The 12,155-nt window shown below is 34.5% G+C and overlaps 1 protein-coding gene across 1 annotated transcript in view; it reads left to right on the forward strand.

The window, feature by feature from the left end:
* The first annotated feature begins 5,409 nt into the window (after nucleotides 1-5,409).
* efl1 (elongation factor like GTPase 1) overlaps nucleotides 5,410-12,155 on the forward strand; it is a 318,909-nt gene continuing 312,163 nt past the window's right edge. Inside the window, 4 exon segments of the mRNA XM_030126047.1 lie at nucleotides 5,410-5,459; nucleotides 5,606-5,705; nucleotides 8,992-9,059; nucleotides 9,195-9,279. Coding sequence (XP_029981907.1) covers nucleotides 5,615-5,705; nucleotides 8,992-9,059; nucleotides 9,195-9,279 — 244 coding nt within the window. The 5' untranslated portion in view covers nucleotides 5,410-5,459; nucleotides 5,606-5,614.

Here is a 12,155-nt window from a genome sequence, read left to right on the forward strand (position 1 = left end):
ATAGATATTGATGTAAGAACTGAAATGACTTTGGTTATTATCAAGAAAAACATGGAGACGCCTTTTATTGTTCACATCTGGACAAAATCACCCTCGAAACCTGCTGTCTTCAGTGAAAGCCAGACCGAGGAAACTTTGACCTTTGCCATTATTTTTTGTCAGAATTAAAGTACACATTTGAGATGTATTAGGGCTACTTTAGTTTGTTTTTGTTTTTTTTTTCCTGCAAGAGGAAGGGGCTACTATTTCTAGAAAAAAACTCCCATTTTCAAGATCAAAGTTTTGTTTGTTTGTTTATTAACAATAACTTTTAAAACCAAAAACAACAAGGAAATAGGAAAAAAAAAATTTAATAAAAGGACCAGGATGGAGTTCTTCTAATATACAATAAGTCCCATGTCACCTCCCCAAAATAACTTTAAAAATCATACACGTATCAAAATCAATTCTACACAAAATCCAAAAATGTTATACATGTCAAAAATAAACTCTGTCCATTTCATAACAGTGTTACACATCAAAAATAAATTCTAAATTTAAGAAAAAAGAAAAACAATTCATCAATTTTCATTGAAAAACGACTAAAATGTAGAAAAACAGCAAATTAGTCCTGCTAACAATACTTATACTGTACTTATCTGCAGTATAATGGCCATACATTAACACTGAAGGCTGCGTAACAAACTAAAGAAGATTTTTTTCCCAGTATATTCTGTTTTGTGTTTTGTGTGTAGATCAGTTTCTTCCCCACATTCTCTCTGTTCATTAAATTGTATGAACCCAGACTTGACTATGGACTGGATGCTCTAACTCTTCTATCTGTCTATAAAGGACCGTCTGTTGCTGCACCAGAAAGGAACATCTGAACAAAATCATCGCAAAATTCTCCGATATGAGCTTGTGTCCTGCTTTTCTTTTATCCCAAATGGACAATGTCGGTTTGAGTGTGTCCGTAAATATCTGTTAGAAGTCTTTGAAAGCCCGTCGTCAGCCCCCTGTGTGAAGGTACTGAGTTGTGTTTAACCCTTAAAGACCCAGAGCGACTTTGGTGGCGCTCCCCAAATGGATTTTTCTCCATATTTAACATTTCTTAAATACGTAAGTTAAGGGCCACGTAGGAAAAATAAAAACACTTGCCACCAGGAGAATAAAGTCGTAATATTTTGAGAATAAAACCATAATATTGTGATATTATAGGGGGGCCATGGCTCAGGTGGTAGAGTGGGTTGTCCAATAACCGAAGGGTTAGCAGTTCGAATCCCTCCCTATCCTGGTCAGTCCGTTGTGTCCTTGGGCAAGACACTTCACCCTCCTTGCGTCCAGTGCCACTCACACTGGTGTATGAATGTGTATGAATGTTTGGTGGTGGTCGGAGGGGCTGTAGGTGTGAATTGGCAGCCACGCTTCTGTCAGTCTGCCCCAGGGCAGCTGTGGATACAGATGTAGTTTACCACCACCAGAGGGAGAATGTGAGAGCGAATGAATAATGGGTCAATAATGTAAAGCGCTTTGGGTGTCTAGAAAAGCGCTATATAAAATCCAATCTATTATTATTATAATAAAGTCGTAGTTTTAACAAAAAGCTCATAATTTAATGAAAATAATGTAGTCCTTTTATGAGACTAAAGTCATAATATTTTTAAAAATAAATTCACTATAGTGCGATAAAAAGTCATAATTCAGAAATTTTAAGCCTTAAGTCTTGTTGATGATTGCACTTCTGTTGGACCGGACAAACCCCAAATGAAAATAGAACCTCACAAAATGTTCCAAGTTTTGTTTTTGTTTTTTTTTTTCCATTAAATCTTTAGTGAATGCAGTAGAGTATACAAACAATGTATACAACAAGAATATAACATAAGTTTACCAGGGGGAATACACTACAATATAATGTCCAAATCAGAGCAAATACTGATAGTTTTTATAGCCTTTTTGTTTCCAGATTTATCTAACAGCTTTAAATAAAGTTCAACATCTGCCAAAAAATAAATAATATTTGGTTCTGTGTTACAGAACTTACATTTGTGAATGAAAAATTTAGCAAGAGAAATAAAATGTTCCAAGTTCTCCATTATTCGACGAGTGGGTACGACATAATTCTTGTAATATTATGGCTTTATTCTCGAAATATGACGACATTATTCGCATAATATTACAACTTCATTCCTGTAAACTGATTACTCTTTTTGGATTCGACTTTATTCTCATAAAATTACAGGTTTTATCTTGATATTTTACGACTTTATTCTTGTAGTGTCAAGTGTTTTTATTTTCTTATGTGGCCCTGATATGCAGTCATACTTAAGTGATTTATCACCATTTATTGTAATTGTATCTTCTTTCTTTGGTATTTTTTTCAACAAAAATCTGGTATTTTCCTATATTTAATTCACTGCTCATGTAGATGTTCATTAAAACCCAGATTAAAGTTGAGGGTTATTATATCAAAATGAAAAAAAGTGACTTTTTCAACAAAATCCATCTTTAACTGAGTATAAATCAAGTCTCTCCATCCACTGTCATTGATCCAACTTCACGGGTTTTACCGGTGAATCAATGTTGTAGAAGATTACCGTGTTTCCATGGTAACTACGGAGCCTTTGAAAGTCCAAATGGGTCATATCTGATGACGATGAAAAGACGACAAACTGTATTTTACACCTATTATTTACATATATTGATAGGATCAGTGGATCAACGGGTATTAGACATAAAACATTTTAAATCAGTGGATGGTTTTGGTCACCAGTGGATGTTTTGGGTCTTTATGGGTTGAAGTCGAACGTCACTAATGATGAAGGAGAAAGTAGAGCCGAGGTAAAGTGTGGAAGTACAGCTGCTAAAGCATGAATTTACCACAAATGATTTCAACGCCACTCAATGACTGTGGAGCAGAAAAAATTCATAAGGTTTTGTAAAATAAAATAAATCCACATAACAAGTCAAAAAGCCCACTCATGGACGTGGAACCAGCAGAACACTGATTTTTACTGATGGGTCTATTCATGTTCCTTTGTGTTGGTTGTCACACCAATGTGCTGCATTGTAAAAAAAAAAAAAAAAAAAAATGTCCTGTATATACTGTGTTCTAAGTGCAATATCATATATTGAGTGTATGTAGATTGTTTGAGACTTTTATTTTCTTACTTATTCATGGTTAAGGTGTCTTTTTAACTCCTGTTTCAGATCTTAGACTATAAAGCACTTGTGTATGTTGATCGGGTGGTGTGTTTTCTACCACTGCTTTGGTTTTATTTGCATGTGTTACAAGTGCGATATCTGATGACGTTCTATTTTTTTTTTTTTTTTTTTTTTTTTTTTTTCTTCTTTGGCTCCATTGTGAAATGCCACTCTGTGACAGTGTTTCTCCCTTGGCTACTGATTGAATATACAGCGTAGTATCTGGTGTGGTGACGTTACACCGCTTGTGGACTGAGGGAACGTTAGGCGGTCAAATAAATCCTAATTAAAGTGCTTTTGTTAACAACGCAAAGGAATAAAGACAGTTTGATCACATCATAAGCTGTGGACTCGTGTTTTCATGGATGGATGGATGGATGGATGGATGGATGCCGATCAAAATAACTGTCAATACAGACAGATGTTCTGAAAGGATAATGGGATGTAAATATGTTAAAAGCTGATCACCATATTCACAACAAGAGGACAGAGTAGAAGATAAAAACACAATAGTAGGGGACAAGAAAAAGCAATGTATATATAATGGAATGTGAGAGTAAAAGCAGCACAGATCACCCCTATTAATGTTCCGCTTCTGTATTTTATTTACATTTTATTTGATAGTGATAATACATATAAGCATTGGACTTGTAGCTAATGTACAGTCATTATCCCTGGTTAGGCCTTTAAGAAAGAACACTAAAATCAAAATATAGACCTCAAAGTGTAACAAAACTGATGTACCTTCACACAGATTACGCAACACATAGAAGAGTCAAAATGTAAATTGAGGGTATAACACAGGGTGCAAACGATGACATGGACTGCTGCCTAAATAATCAGCGTCGTCACTAATCATTAAAATCTGTGGACCAACGTAAAGACGTTTTTGGTTACATAAAAGTGATTTGCAATAAATAATAAGCTAAGATTTCACACAATGTGAAATATTCATTTAATAATAATGTTAATTCTGTCAAAGCATGATTACTTATCCACCAAATTTACATAACTGATGTAATTAAAAAAAAAAAAAAAAAAAATCTGTATCATGATGTACTGTTTTTGTTTGTTTATTTGTTTGATTGTTTTTTTCATTATGATACATTTCAAAATAAATATATAAAATTATTTAAGAAAAAATATTGGTATCACTGGATCAAAAAACACAATGTAAATGCATATAAAGGTATTAAAATTATTATTATTATTATTATTATTATTACTATTATTATTATTATTATTATTATTATTATTGCACCTCACAGAAGTTACTGCATGCCTGATGCAGTATTCTCAGACACATAAAAATACAAAACGTCATATTCAGTGAATGCAGATTGCTGTAAAATAAGTTTCTTCCGTTTTTATTACTTACTCGCATTGACATTAATAAGCTAAGATTTCAGACAATGTGAAATATTCATTTAATAATAATGTAAATTCTGTCAAAGCATGATTCCTTATCCACCAAATTTACATAACTGATGTAATAAAAAAAAAAAAAAAAAAATCTGTATCATGATGTACTGTTTTTGTTTGTTTATTTGTTTGATTGTTTTTTTCATTATGATACATTTCAAAATAAATATGTAAAATTATTTAAGAAAAAATATTGGCATCACTTGATCAAAAAAACACATAATGTAAATATATATAAAGGTGTTGAAATTATTATTATTATTATTATTATTATTATTATTACTAACAGAAGTTACTGTATGCCTGATGCGGTATTCACAGACACATAAAAATACAAAATTTCATTTTCAGTGATTGCAGATGGCTCTAAAATAAGCTCTTTCCGTTTTTATCACTTATTCCCATCGCCATCATAATACTCAGCATTCAAATTGTTGGTCTTCTACCTTTTGCTTATATTCACTTCATTCATATTCATTTACTGCGGCCTCAAGTTAAGTTAAAATTTAACAAGACCCAATGTGGAACCTGCGTTTTCCAGATTTACATGAACGCAGCACCAATGTCAAGCCAGTAGGCGGGGCTAACTCGGTGAAACTACTTCCGGGAAAACAACGTGAGTTATGAATGTCCACATGTGTTAGAAATAGATGCTGATATCTTATAATCCTGGCGTGTTTACCTCAGTACAACGTCATTGTGGGCTGTTCCGGTGTTGTTTGGAGACTTTAGGAGTCATAGCGTGTGTAGTTTTAATTTCTTGGAGGACTTTGGACTAGCCGGTTAGCCGCTGTGTTAGCCAAACTGTGACAGTTGACAGAAAAGTCCGTGTCAGTGGACTCCTGTGTTGTGTTCAGGTAGAGTCCGTTATAGTTACATGACACTTAAGCTAATAAATCAACAAAACCGAACAACGGACTGTAGTTTAATAGCCTACAAGTGAGCAAATTAGTGTTTGTGTCACATTAGCAGTTGATTAAATTCATTGTTGACATTGTTGTAGGTGTTCACAATGGGACATAGCAGCCTGGAGAAGATCATCGCACTACAGAGAAACCCCGAGAACATTAGGAACCTCTGTATTTTAGCACATGTCGACCACGGTGAGTGTACACACGACGACATACATATGATATATCTGCAATGGTAATAGTAAACAATGCTCACTCAATGAATATGATCCAAGAACCATGCTATCAGCAATATAAGAAGTGTTGATTGTGCAGTAAGATGTTCCCTTTCAACAAATATATATGATGTTTTTGATTCATTTTACAGTTTGGTTCATGTGTGTGTGTTGGATTTTACTACTGTGCATGTTTAAAGTTGACCTCATGTTCATCAATTTATTAACTGTTGGTTGTTTAATCTACAGCAGGGGTGTCAAACTCATTTTAGTTCAGTTCCACATTCAGCCCAGTTTGATCTCAAATGGGCCGATCCAGTAAAATAATAACAGTGAAAAAAGTAAAATTCTATTATGATCAGGTTTATATCTACAAAGTTTCCTTAAAAATCTGAATAACATGAACAACTTGAATTGTCTTAAGAAAAACAAGTGTAATTTTAACAATATTATGCCTCGGTTTAGCATTTTGTCATTTACACATGTGCATTACAATTGCATAAAACATTTAGTAACAGGCAGAATATTGGTAAAATTGCATGTACTTTTCTTAAGACATTTCCATTTGTTCATATTTGTTCAGGTTATTCCCTTTTTTTTTTTGTAAAAGTATAATTTGGTAATGTAAACATTTTCATGTAATTTTACTTTTTTACACCAAAAAAACAAAGAGGTTGTCGTTATTTATAGGTTATTATGATATTTTACTAGTCTGACCCACTTGAAATCTAACTGGACTGTATGTGTCTGTATGTGGAACCTGAATTAAAATGATTTTGACACAGTTGATTGTTAATATATTCAGTGTAATTTTTGCATTTCACAAATTCATCCTGCGGGCCGGAATGGACCCACTGGCGGGCCAGATTTGGCCCCCGGGCCACATGTCTGACACCTGTGATCTACAGTAATGCATCATATTCTAATAGATCATCATATATTTGTAGTGTTTCTATCCTGGAAGAACCATGTGACAAATCCAAGAGAATTTTTAAAAAAGACACATGCAGTTTTATCTTGACTGCGAGGAGATGAAAAGCAGTTATTTGAAAAAGAGTGGAATATTAAGTAGAGTATTTACCTCTGAGATGTAGCAGAGTAGAAATATACAACTGCATAAAATGGAAATATTCAAGTGAAGTACAAATACCTCAAGTCTGTGTGTATGTACTTCTATTTAAGTAAAGATTTAATGCATATGTGGTGGAGCATTGTCACTGTTGTTTGACACGGTAAAGGATCTTTAAACCTTATTTTCTCAGATTTGCACTACAATAATATATACATAAGCATATATTTTTAATAGACCAGATCCCTGTACATGTCCACTCACTGTATAAAAACTCTAATTTGCACTCTCTGAACATGCTACAATATAAAACCCACTGTAAATAATATATACATAAACATATATTCTAATAGATCACATCCCTGTACACATCCACTCACTGTAGAAAACTCCACTTTGCACTTTGTGAACATATTGCAATATAAAAAAAACCCTGAAAATAATATATACATAAACATATTTTCTAATAAACCGGATCCCTGTACACATCCTCTCACTGTATACAAACTCCACTTTGCACTCTGTACATATTACAATATAAATCTATTGTAAATCTCTGTCTCTTGCCTCTAGTTGAATGTTTCTCTATATTAGGTCTATACTGAATGAATGAGTAAATGAATGAATGAATGAATGCTTTATTTTTGGTTTGTAAATAATATATACAGGGTGGGGAAGCAAAATTTACAATATTTTGAGGCAGGGATTGAAAGACAGTGGATGACCAATTAGTTTATTGAAAGTCATGAGAATTTATTTGCCACAAGAAAATTGACATAATAGAAAATGTTTTTATTCTATGTGTCCTCCTTCTTTCTCAATAACTGCCTTCACACTCTTCCAGAAACTTGCGCGAGTGTTCCTCAAATATTGGGGTGACAACTTCTCCCATTCTTCTTTAATAGTATCTTCCAGACTTTCTCGTAATAGTTTTGCTCATAGTCATTCTCTTCTTTCCATTATAAACAGTCTTTATGGACACTCCGACTATTTTTGAAATCTCCTTTGGTGTGACGAGTGCATTCAGCAAATCACACACTCTTTGACGTTTGCTTTCCTGATTACTCATATGGGCAAAAGTTTCTGAAAAGGTATGGATAATAGTGTTAGGTATGATTATGACATCAATATATGTTTGGTTTCAAAACAATTGACGTAGTGCCTGCTGAGAAAAAACAACTAAATGTTCATTGTAAATTTTGCTTCCACACCCTGTACATAACATATATTTTTACTAGACCGGATCCACTCACTGTATAAAATCTCCAGTTTGCACTCTGTACATATCACATTGTAAATCCACTGTAAATCTCAGCCCATTGTTGTCTCTGTCTCTAGTGGACTGTTTGTCTATATTGTGTCTAGGTCCACATGTTGTCTGGGTTCATGTTGGAACTGTATGTTGTGAGCAATGTAAAAACCGAAGCCAAATTCCTTGTATGTGTTCACATACTTGGCCAATAAAGCTGATTCTGATTCTGATACAGTAATCACCACACACAGTACAACAACCACAACAAACACAAAAACCAAAAAAAAAGGAATAGGCCAGAGGCAGAAGCTTATTTTTTGCCTGTCCTTATCACCTGACACATCACTTAGATTAATCCTGATCCAGATTCTGTTGGGTTTCTGTAGAATTGACTTAGAGTCTGGTTTTGACCAACTCTATATATAAAATGTCAAGAGATAACTTTCTTGTGATCTGGCGCTATATAAATAAAATTTGATTGATTGAGTGATTTAATTGGTTTTCCCCTGTAAGTCGCTTTGGAAAAAAGCGTCTGCCAAATGCGTAAACATAAACATAAACATAATCCAAATGTGCACAACATTGAGCATAGTCATTGTAACAAAAGAATCAATAACAGTGTTCAAGTGTGATTGGGTTCATGTTGTTTTGGGTTCATGTGATTCCTTGTATGTGTTCACGTACTTGGCCAATAAAGCTGATTTTGATTCTGAGATTAGATTACAATAGAATACGTGTTTTTCCAATCGCTATGACAAATTGTAAAGCTGTAGCAATTTGTGTCGCATTTTAAACTGTTGTGAATAATTCATAGAGTGTGTTAACCCAGGTTCAGTCTGACCAACAGTCTGTGAGAAACCAGAGCAGCATATTTCCACATTTGTGTTTATTGTCTGATGCTCTAACCATCTGTGATGTTTAATGTATCCTGTCTCTCTGCAGGTAAAACGACTCTTGCCGACTGTTTAGTGGCGAGTAATGGCATCATATCGAGTCGACTCGCTGGGAAGGTAAGTGTGTTCTCTTTCATTTGAGGATGTCGTGGCGGTTTGACTCTATGAACCATTCGTTGTACAAAATCCTGCATATGTGAAGTAAAGCTGCTTATGTAATTTTGTGGTGTGTTTGCGATGTTTACCCTCTAGCTGAGGTACCTGGACAGCAGGGAGGATGAGCAGCTCAGAGGAATCACCATGAAGTCCAGTGCCATCTCCCTGCACTTCACACAAGGTCAGATTTAGGTCACATGTCCACAATGGAATTCAGTCGTGGAAAAAATTATTAGACCACCTTTGTTTTTTTTCAATTTCTTGTTCATTTTAATGCCTGGTACAACTAAAGGTACATTTGTTTGGACAAATATAATGATAACAACAAATATAGCTCATAAGAGTTTAATTTCAGAGCTGATATCTATCCATTTTCCATGTTTTCTTGATAATAACCAAAATCACTTCAGTTCTTACATCAATATCTATGGCATTGTACTGACAAAAACAGTGCTTTTAGACATTCCATGTTTTCTTTTCTGTCTGTTTTATGCCGCGTTTCCACTGCGTGGTATCGGCTCAACTCGACTCGACTCGGCTCGGCCTTTTTGCATTTCCATTATGAAAAAGGACCTGGAATCTGGTGCCCGGTACTAGTTTTTTGGTATCACCTCCGCTGAGGTTCCAAGCGATACTAAACCATGACATATAAGATAAGATCAGTTAAGATAAGATAAGGTAAGATAAGATATTCCTTTATTGATCCCACAATGGGGAAATTCACAGTGTTAACAGCAGCATAAAACATACACATAAACATACACATACACGTGAAACAAACAGTCATATAAATTTGAATAAAAGAAAGTGTTTAAAAAGGAGAGTGCAAATATGGTTTGGTATGTAGTGCAATGGTTATAAATTTGGAAGAAAAAAAAAAAAAAAAAAAAAAAAAAAAAATATATATATATATATATATATATATATATATATATATATATATATATATATATATATATAACATGTATAACACTGCAGACCACTGATTGGTCAGACAGTTTTCTCTGTGACCCGCCGTTTTACAAAAAACAGATGCGGAAGTTGACAGTAAATATGGCGGTACATTAATCCACATGATAACAGCCCAAAACTACACCATGGTCGGTCGAGGAGATTCAGTCTTTGGTGGTCGACGTAAAAATTCAGACGAGACAACACGCAACGAGCGAGTTTTCAGCAACTCTCAGAGCAGACGACACGGAAATAATGTGCTGCATCGCTATGACATCCGGGTACTGTAAAGTCAGTAGTATCCTGTTATGGAAATGGTCTCCAGGAATACCGAGTCGAGCCAAGCCGAGTCAAGTCGAGCTGGTTCCGTGTAGTGGAAACGCAACATTAGTCACGTGATACACACAGGAGTTAGTACTTGATTGTATAACCATTGTTTTTGATGACTTTTCATGGTCTAATAATTTTTTCCACCACTGTATTTGGCACCAGATGCCTCCGTCTAAGACACAATTTACCCCGTGTAGCTCTGCTTGGATCTGTACGAGTAGTGAGTGTATCCATATTATTATTATTATTATTTTTTTTACATAACTGTTATATTTTAATATATGATGTTGGACTCGAATAGAGCATCAGAAAAACCAAAGACACTGCAAAGAAGTCCTTGTATGAAAAACACTTACTATAAGTCCTATTTTAACAGTTACCCAGGAAGAGACACATGTATCCTTTCCTCTTTCCTCTTATTTACGCCAGAGTACTTCAATCATATAGCACTTTACATACATACATACAGCATTAGTAAAGCAAAACATGGGCTATGTTTATATATTGGATGAAGGAAAACCAAGCCTGTGACCATCAGTAGATCATCCTCACTGTGTTGTTCTGTGTGTTTTTAGGATGTTTTGCATTTCTGTCTACTGTCTTTTTATGATGTCTTTTACTATATTTTGCCTTTTTGTCAACTGTCTTTCTTGTCACCTGCCTAGGGACTACAGATGGAAATTAGCACTGCTGCTACAATCTAGCATATTTACAGCTGCAGTTGTTGTAGATGTTCATTAATATGCACTGTCCCTATTAAATAAAATAAAATAAAATAAATAAATATGCTCTAAATATTCAGCTTTTTATCTCACCGGTTGACAGGCCATGAGCTGTTGTGTAGACGCTGTGTCCATAGTTGTCGTCTTCGTTAGCAGTTTATTCGAACATCATCTCTCGACGAAAGTACTGAAATTGTTTGTGTAGCTTCCGATGACATACATGCAGTAATCAGAGAAAAACAACTCGATAACAATCACAAAGACCTGTAGAAAAGGCAGAAAGACAAACCTGTAAAGTGAATGGTGAGTTCATGAGTTAACCCTTTAGGCGCTGGTGTTTAAAAAACAAAACAATTTTGATATCAAGAATTCAAAAAGCTGTAGCTTGGAAGTGGTTAGAGATGAGGTCATACTGTAAACGAGAAAAATATTAGGTATGACTCGAAGTTTATGACGGCGGGTAAATTTACTCACCTAATTTGGAAGTTTGAAAAATTGTCAAAGTGTCATGAGATAACTTTTGTTACGATTTGGCGCTATATAAATAAAATTTGATTCGATTTAATTCGCATATTGTGACATCACAGGGCAGCGGCCATATTGGATTGGATAACTTTTATTAAAATTGAACTTTGAACATAATTACAATAGAGCTGCACAATATATCGTTTTAGCATCGACATCGCGAGGTACGTGTGCGTAATAGTCACATCGCAGGTCCTGCAATGTAGTGTTTTTGTTTTTTTGTCATCTTATCCTTAAACCTGTTTAACCCTGACCATATTTTCAGCCTAAAAAGACATACCCAAAGTAAATGAAGAATTACTTCACAATAATAAGGTTCATATGGATGTTCTTGGTGTCTATGGACATTTAGAGACCTCACAGAATCTATTCCCATTGTCTAAAATATTGTATCTATTACTATGCCTGAGTAAACTGTAATAAAGTAAAAGAGAAATTCAAATTTTTTATCCTCGCCTGGTTTTTTTTTCGGCTGGATTGACGATGATACGCATAAATTAATTGTTCGTGTCGGAGATTTTTAATAGCG

Source organism: Sphaeramia orbicularis, chromosome 3 (assembly GCF_902148855.1).
Source record: "Sphaeramia orbicularis chromosome 3, fSphaOr1.1, whole genome shotgun sequence".
Taxonomy (NCBI): Eukaryota; Metazoa; Chordata; class Actinopteri; order Kurtiformes; family Apogonidae; genus Sphaeramia; species Sphaeramia orbicularis.